This window comes from Gekko japonicus, unplaced genomic scaffold (assembly GCF_001447785.1).
Source record: "Gekko japonicus isolate JY-2015 unplaced genomic scaffold, Gekko_japonicus_V1.1 scaffold1654, whole genome shotgun sequence".
In the NCBI taxonomy this organism is placed as follows: domain Eukaryota; kingdom Metazoa; phylum Chordata; class Lepidosauria; order Squamata; family Gekkonidae; genus Gekko; species Gekko japonicus.
Genome location: NW_015172605.1, coordinates 140,155 through 149,216, shown reverse-complemented (window position 1 = coordinate 149,216; position 9,062 = coordinate 140,155). Strand labels below are relative to the sequence as shown.

The 9,062-nt window shown below is 43.9% G+C and overlaps 1 protein-coding gene across 1 annotated transcript in view; it reads left to right on the top strand.

Annotated features, from left to right (window-relative positions):
* LOC107119159 (interstitial collagenase-like) overlaps nucleotides 1–7,859 on the top strand; it is a 19,433-nt gene extending 11,574 nt beyond the window's left edge. The window contains exons 6-9 of the mRNA XM_015421611.1: nucleotides 3,328–3,461; nucleotides 5,050–5,209; nucleotides 6,105–6,208; nucleotides 7,477–7,859. Of these exons, the coding sequence (XP_015277097.1) occupies nucleotides 3,328–3,461; nucleotides 5,050–5,209; nucleotides 6,105–6,208; nucleotides 7,477–7,580 (502 nt within the window). The 3' untranslated portion in view covers nucleotides 7,581–7,859. The remainder of the gene's footprint in view (nucleotides 1–3,327; nucleotides 3,462–5,049; nucleotides 5,210–6,104; nucleotides 6,209–7,476) is intronic.
* Nucleotides 7,860–9,062: the final 1,203 nt, after the last annotated feature.

Sequence of the window (9,062 nt, the reverse complement as noted above, 5' to 3'; positions counted from 1 at the left end):
TCTTGGGAACAACAGCTTGGAGTTGCTCTTGAGGGCCAGCTAGATCAGAGGCAAGGAGATCCCTGCCTGGATCATCCCAGCATTTTTTAAAAAATCTAATAAGCTGCCAGATAGGTCTCCACGTGGAACAGAGGGTTGCCTTTTATTTTCGTGGCTAATAACAATGCTGTCCAGAGGGAAGGGGGCATGGTACATCCTGAGGAAAGCCATTGCAAGCCGCCTCTGCCTTGAAAGCTCCTTGCTGTTGTGACTTGATGGCACATATGTATGTAATAACAATGCTGTTAACATTCACAGCATACCACAAAAAACCACTTCATTTCACCACAACCCACAAGCATGCTAAGGAATTCTGCAACAGTTCCACAAGAAGTAACCATTATTGATAGATGTTGCTGAGCTGTGCTTGCTGAAACATTAACCCAAAAACCAGACATATGCAGACTCATTTTTTGTGTAGAGTTTCTATTAAGGATAATTTGTTTCTCCAGGCTGTTGGCCCTCCCTACCAGTCTCACCCAGAGTTGCAAGACTTGGACCAGCAAATGCCAGGAGATTTCAGAGGCAGCGCCTAGAGTGGGTGGAGTTTCAGGCAACGTGATGCCACATTCTTTGTGACGCTCTAGGAATTTATCCAATCTCTATGGTAAAGATCATAGGGACTGGTGAAATTCCTAGAGCATTAAGAAGAATGTGATATTGGGTAGGGTTACCAATCTCCAGGTGGTAACTGAAGATCTTGGGGAATTACAAATGATCTCCAGGCAAGAGAGATTAGTTCCCCTGGAGGAAATAGCAGATTTGGAGGGCAGATTCTGTGAATTCATATCCCCACTGAGATCCTGCCCCTCCCTAAAGGAGAAGAGAAGAGATAAGTGAGTCTCAGAGCGGCTTACAAACTCCTTTCCCTTCCCCTCCCCACAACAGACACCCTGTGAGGTAGGTGGGGCTGAGAGAGCTCTTTCAAGAACTGCTCTTTAGAGAGCAGCTCTGAGAGAACTTGTGACTGACCCAAGGTCACTCAGCAGCTGCATGTGGAGGAGTGGGGAATCAAACTCAGTTCTCCAGATTAGAGTCCGCTGCTCTTAACTTCTACACCAAACCAAATTCAGCCTTCCCCAGGCTCCACCCCCAAATCTCCAAGAATTTCCCAAGCCAGAGATGGAAACTGAAATATACTGGGTTCAGACGCATTCAAGTGATCAGCTCATAGTTTATTAGTGATTCAGCAAGAGAAAGAAGACTGAGAAACCCCTGACCAAAGCCAGGTATTTATGCTTGAAAAAGGTTACACCCAAAACACACCCCACTCCCAAGTATAGGCTATTTACACTACATTGTTTCCCAGCTGGGTTACTCTTTGATCCCTGTCACCCTACTGGCCCTTTCTAGGATCCTAGCAAGCTATTGTTATGTATCCCCAAGCTAAGTCCTTTTGCAAGTACAGTTCAGGCTCAGTACATAACAGAAACCCTAGACTGAATGGAAACCCTAGACAGATTCACCCTACCTACACGGGGGAGGGTTATAACATTGTGACTTTCATTTAAATAATGGGTGGTGGCTTTTAGAATAGGAGGTTTCTGATTTTAACAAATGAGAGGTATTTGGCGGTTGTGGGGTACCTAGACTCAACCCATCTCACTTGTTGAGCTCTACTCACCTTAAATTCCCCACAATTCAAGTCTGATTTTTCATGATCATTCTTAAGTGATTAGGGTGGGGTACAATAGCTACAATGGCTGTGACAATTAAAAAAAAAGGTCCTCCAAAGGAACTCATTCTGCTTTATAGCTGTGAGAACTGAAAGGCCTTTAAAAGAAGCAAATTGCGATTTCTGTAGAGGTCTAAATGAAAGTCTCTAGCCTTATAAATAACTGACCTCATTTGATATATACAAACAAGGCATTAAAATAAAAGCACATAGATAAGGGCTGCTGAAAGGAAGTCTAGATATTTCTATGGGTTAGGAGGAAAGCTACAGCCCTGGACTTACCTGGGGCCATGTTTGCGGCTCAGGGCTGGGAGCAGGAAGAAGGAGGCCTTTCCACCAGCTCCATGCCAGCAACATGTGGTTTCGGGGGGGGGGAGCTGCAGAAGCCTGGCCAACAACTGACTCTCCTCTCAACCGACTTGGCATGCATGGTCCCAGCACCGGTCTTCACCACCCCTCCCCTACTTAGACTAGCCGCTGCTGGGGCATGCCTCTATTTGGCACCAGCTATCCCTCCCTCCCACCCCTTGCATTCTTGATTGTTACGGACTGCATTTTGGTTTACTTTGTTCTGTTCTCTATAGTTATCATGGCTGGTGGTTTGGGCATTGGGACAGATCCATTGGGGGGGAGGTGGTGTCCACAAACCATTCTGGGGACTCCCTTAAGGGGTCTTGGGGGGTGGAGCCGTTCAGTGGGCTGTTGGATGGCTCTCACCACCAGCTGGCAAGGGAACCAGTGAGATCGTGGGGCTTGCCACTCTGTGGTTCCCCCCCCCCAGCAGTCAGGCTGGGGAATGGGGTTACATCGGGTGGCAGGCAGGTTGCCCAATGCTGGATCCGTCCCCATGCTGTGCCAACACTTTTGTGGTTGTATGCAACACATCCATGGCCTATTTCCCCCAATTAGTTTGTGTGGTGGTTCTTCTTCCTCACCCTCACTCTCTCCCTTGCCTTTGAGACCACAATCACTTGTTTTCTAGGCTTTTCCTGATAATGTGGCAGCTCCAGCTAGTGAAGAAGTCTGGCTGTGTCTCTACTCTTTATCTAAAAAATTTCCTTAAATTCCCCCAAGATCAGGGGCAATACAGATACCAAAGAAGTTGGGATGTGTTAAAGTAACCACGTGATACATTTTCTGTCTCAGAGACAAATAAACATTGTTCCCTCTAAGATGAGTTAGTGTGAGTTAGCTCACAGTTTTTTAGCCTCCAGCACACGCATTTTTGTCTTAGCTCAGGAAGTATGGTTCCAGGACAAACCAATTTATGCAGTAGCCAAATCACTCGCTCACAACTTTAATGCCAATAGCTCACAGAGTAGAATTTTTGCTCACAAGACTCCACAGCTTAGAGGAAGCATTGCATACAACTGCCACGTATTCTCTGTCAGTCACACTCTTTCAGCCCTAACCTACCTCGCAGATTTGTTCTGAGAAAAAAGGAAGGAGGCAAGGGAAGAGGATAAAAATGGGACAGACAAAATGCATCTTCCCCTGAAGCGCTCACCATCCCAGTTACTAAATCTATTGGTTGTTCCTGAAGAGCCACTAAATTGCTTGCCTATGGAAGATGCCAAATCATTTCTAATGTGGTATTTCTAATTTTAATGTAGGTTTTTCTGGCGCAAATCCCCTCACATAGCAGAAATAGAACTCAACTCCATTTCCCTCTTCTGGCCAAGCCTGCCATCTGGAATAGATGCTGCCTACGAAAGTTATGAAAAAGACCAAGTTTTTCTTTTTAAAGGTAATCACTGGCAATTCTCAAATTATGTTGCCGTATAACGTTGCTGGATTTAAGGTATGACACATTCGCCCCTTTCACATTACCTTCTGTACCAAATGTTATCCGTTGTTGGCTCTGTTCCAAGTTAAGAGATACAGGGACAGGTGTTTCATACAGCGACTTTCATCCCATTAATGAGCCATTTGTGAAGCACGGTGGCCATTTTAAACAGTGCCACTTCCCCCGCCCTTTTTTGCCGTGCAATTTTCCTCACCCTTACCCCCCCCCAGCATTCTAAATTAAGCACTACAGCGCTAAACCAATGTAGTCTCTCAATAGCATCAAGGCATCTCAATAGTACCGCTACAACACTGAAGTGCTATATTGATTTAACATTATAACTCTCAATTTAGAATGTTTGAGGATCGAAGCAGAGGGCAGGGTAAAGAAGGGGGCGGGGCTTCACCACGTGACCGCCCCGCCCCCTAGAGGTTCTCTTCCGGAGCTCCGTACCTGAGAGCTCCCCCCCGACTAGAGCCCTGGATTTAACATTATAACTCTCAATTTAGAATGTTCAGGGTGGAAGGGCGAGGAAGATCGTGCGGCAAAAAAGGGCGGGGGGAAGCAGCATTGTAGGAAGTGCTACGGACATTTTAAACAGCACACCACAGTGATTCAGAAGTGCAACAAAGAGGTGAAAATGGAAGAAAGCAGTTCCCTCAAAAACGGCTCAGCCCTGCTTTGCTAACAGGACACAAGCGGCTTTGTATGAACAGGTAAATAAAATCCATTAGTAGCCAGTCACTAAAACAGTTGTGTCTAAACTGACACAAAAAAATCCATTAGCAACCTGCTACTAAAACAGAATACAAAGGCTGTCTGAAAGGGACCAAAGTAAGTAACTGAAGAATGTAGCCATCATTCCAAGTGCCCAGGATGGATCCCTTCCCTTTAGTCAGGCTCCATCCCTGACTGACCTCACCATCTGGTAAGATTGCCAGGCTATGCCTGAAAACTGCCAGGAGCTTGGGAGCAGGGACATGGGGTGGGAGGAGCACTGGCATCATGTGTGCCATGACATTACTTCCAGGGGAAAAACAGAAATAATGACACGTTGCTCTAGGAACTGCGAGGAATTCTATGGTAAAATCATAGAGTTTCCTCCAGTTCCTTGAGCAACAGGACATTACTTCTGGAGTTTCCCTAGAAGTAATTGTCATGCCATACACAACACTGACAGTGGTTTGTTTTTTAAATCTTCCACTGCTGCTCAGAGTGGTGGCAGGTGACGAGGGCGGCCAGCGGGAAGTCTCCCACCACACTGGGAAACCTGGCAGCCCAGCTGTCCAACATGAGAAAAAAGCATGCTCCCCCACACACATACACATGTGCATGCTGTGGTTTTGGGCCTTAAAGTGCAAGGCCAGGGAATGCAGGACAGGGCATGGAAAAACTGCCTGATTAGTCAGCTTCACTCCTGGCTTCCTTATTGACAAAGATAGCAACCAACTAAGTAGACTACTTCTCGCAGACATTTCATACCAAGCTAACTCTTGTACAGTTAGAGGCAAATGTGGCAGAAAACATTTAATTTTTCTTTTCTTTTCAGGAAACAGATATTGGGCTCTAAATGGCTATGACATTGTACGTGGCTATCCTAAAAGCATCACCCAGCTGGGCTTACCCCAGCAAGTTAATCAAATTGATGCTGCATTCAGTGATTCAGAGACTGGGAAGACCTATTTCTTCGTAGGTAGCAAATACTGGAGGTACAGTGAAATTTTCTGCATTGATAATGTGTTATATATTCAGGACAGAGCAAAGGATGTTTCTTTCAGAGACACTAGATTTCCCATCAATATTTCACTGATAGTTCATCAATATTGCTTAGGCGTTTATTCAAAGTGGTGTGGCCGTGCCTTAATTTTACCCCCAGTCAAACTGAACCAGGACAGACAACCTGAGGTTGCAAATATGTTACCGCCCCTATAATTTTCAAAGTACTGTTTTTATTTAACAATATGGTTTTAAGTTAAACAAGAGTTTTAAATGTAACCATTTATATTCATCGGGAAATTGCCTGGTGAAGAGCAAATGATCTCAGGTCTGATCCAACATGGCTTCTCTTATGTTCTTATAGACAGCTTCAAGAGGGGATGGGATAAACGTATGGAACAGAGGTCCATCAGTGGCTATTAGCCACAAAGTATAGATGGAATGCTATGTCTGGTGCAATGATGCTCTGTCTTCTTGGTGCTTGGGGGGCAAGAGTGAGAGGGCTTCTGGAGTTCTGGCCCAGCTGGTGGACTTCCTGATGGCTCCTGGGTTTTGGCCACTCTATGACACAGAGTGATGGACTGGATGGGCCACTGGCTTGATCCAATATGGTTTCTCTTATGTTCTTAAGTATAGACTTCTTTGTTGTAGGCTCAGTGAGAAAGGCAGACTATAAATAACATAAATAAATAAAAATAAAGTCATTTTCAGCATGAAAACCTTACTGAATCATTTTTGCTTGTCATTCTGTTTAGGCTGGCTCTGATTGTCATCACAATCAGTGATGGAAATAAGATTTTCACATCGCTTCATTCTCTTTGGTGCGACTGGAAAAAGTCTCCTTTTTTGCAGCCCTCTTTAAAATTGTAGTTATGTCCTCTTTTTCAGATATGATGAATACAGGCAATCCATGGAAAGGGGATACCCCAGAAATGTAGCCCAAGACTTCCCAGGAGTTGGCCCCAAAATTGATGCTGCTGTTATGTATGATGGTATGGGTTGTTGTTTTTTTAATGATCGATACAATCTGCATTATGCAATTGGTACTGATTTGGAATTCAGCATGCTTGAAAGAATCGCATTGTTAACATTTTGTAACTGAGATTAGAAAAGCAGTGAGGAACGTAAACAATGAACCATGAGTATGGAAAGGACAATCATTTTTCAAAAGGCTTTCTCAGAGTGCAAAGAATATTGGCGGCGTGTTTAAAGAACCTCCAGTCTGAACCCCGAAATTTAGCTGCAAAACCACATCATGCCCTTCCACACAACCAGTTGTTGCTTGGACATTTTTCAGTACATGATCATGTAAAGAATGAAGGAGCTATGTGGTTCTCCATATGCTTGAGAAACATTAGATAGATAGATAGATAGATAGATAGATAGATAGATAGATAGATAGATAGATAGATAGATAGATAGATAGTGTTATGTATTCATAGTGACCTGAATGCATTGCACTGGTGTGTGTGAATCATTGCATTAACTTGTAATGAAAAGCTTCGGCCTGGTCTAGGATCCTAATGTAACCAATAGGAGCACTAGCCCAGGATGTGTCATCCAATCACCTTACAGAGCGGGAGCGCTTGTGATTGGTCATTATCTGTTCAACCTGATAGGTTGTTATTTGTACAGTGGGTGTGGCTACATTAGCCGGGAATGTTTAAATACAGAGCAGCTGCTATGTTAAAGCTGTTCTGGCTGACTGATGTTGTACCGTGTTGGAGAAGTACTGAAGCTGAAGAATAAAAGCCGCATTCTTGCTGAAATCACTCTCTGACTCTTGTTAAGCCCACGACTTAACAGATAGATAGATAGATAGATAGATAGATAGATAGATAGATAGATAGATAGATAGATAGATAGATAGATAGATAAGACAGACAGACAGACAGACAGACAGACAGACAGACAGACAGACAGACAGACAGACAGACAGACAGACAGACAGACAGACAGACAGACAGACAGACAGACAGACAGACAGACAGGCAGACAGACAGACAGGCAGACATATTGATGGCCTTTTACTATTCCAAAAACACCCGAAGACTAAACTACACTGAGCTCTGGTCTACTTCTGCAGTCTTACTGCAACTTGGAAGGAAAACAATATTGGTCTACAGTACACAGTCTAAATCTACATAACAATCACAGTATCCATCTGCATAGCATAAGCTTTTGCTTTGTTTTCTATGGAGGGCTGGTCGGGCAGGAGAGAGAACTGTTTAAACTTTCTTTATTTCTGTTTCTCTTCTAGGGTACGTCTATTTTTTCCAAGGAACACAACAGATCCAGTTTGACCTTAATAGCAAAAGAATTGTTCGAGACGATCAAAGAACCAATGCCTGGCTGAACTGTTAAGGCATCTCTGCTCAATTCTATTTCACATGCCTAATCTTTCTTTAGAGACATGATGATTCCTCTTTTGTTGGGCATTCAAAGATTACACCTGACATTCTTCTCATACCCTACAGCAAGTTCCGGCTGAATTGGTGCTATAAAATGTTTTGGCAATACACTGTGTTGTGACAAGGTTTATTCTGCCAGTTCCATAAAGCAATTTTTAACATAGCTCTGTGTATTTCTTTCATTATGACTTCCTAACAATGCTGTACAGCCAAGATTGTACCACTCCACAATCTCCACCTGGGCAATACCTTAAGGATACAGTGAAAGAATTAAATAAATCCATGCTTTTGACAGTCTTTTGGCTAGTTTGCACATGCATGACTCAGTTATGTGCTGTTGGATTACTTTTCGCCAGAAGTATGAACTGGATTGTCATGGCAGTGTGGTGAATTTTCAGGTGGTAGAAACCATGAGATTTTTTAAAAAAAAATTGTGCGAATATACTACACTTGATAAATCCTGCATCCTCTTTTCATCCTTTTAGTTATTTGTGGATGTTAGAGGACTAGCTCCCATCCCACACTATTCCATGACAGGGTAAACTCATATAATCAAGTGGATAGAGAATTATTCAGGAATTTGGTCTAAACATATTTGGTAAATTCTCTGTAGGCTAGTCACCTGTGAGATAAATTCTACTACTGCTTATAAGTTCACTCCCACCTTCCTCAGGTGCACATGGAGGTACCCTTCATCTCCCTCCTGTAGTATCACTTAAGAATATATTGTTTCAGAGAGATAGAGATAGCTATAACCTTCCAGTCTACTGTATAAGAGTAGAACAGAGAAGTTCTCTTTAAGTTTCCCAAACATTTGTAAAAGATTATTGGAGCAAATAACATAAAACACCTGAGAGCCAGTTTGGTGTAGTGGTTAAGTGCGCTGACTCTAATCTGGGAGAACTGGGTTTGATTCCCCACTCCTCCACTTGCATCTGGCTGGATGACCTTGGGCAAGCCATAACTCTGGCACAGCTGTTCTTGAAAAAGAGCAGTTTCTGTCAAGAGTTCTCTCAGCCCCACCTACCTCACAGGGTGTCTGTTGTGGGGAGGGGGAGGGAAAGGAGTTTGTAAGCCCCTCTGAGACACCTTTGGGTAGTGGAGGGTGGGGTATGAATCCAATCTCTTGTTGTTGTTGTTCTGCCCCTTAGCTTTCAACTGCCAAGGCTCACCTAAATTCCCAGTTGGGAGCTCCTTTAAATTTCACCATGGGGGACTGATTCTGGTTGGGAACACCACAGCATAGGGAAGGAGGGGATCCTTCCCTCCCAATTTTTCCTCTCCCAAATGGCTCTGGTGGTCATGGCCAAGCCAGTCACCACTGAGTCCTCCTCCATCAGGGGACATGACTGTGAAAGAGGACAGGACCCTTTCCAGGGATGTTTTGGTTTCCAAGCCCACCCCTGCTCCCACCCGTAGCTTTGCTTTACAGAAA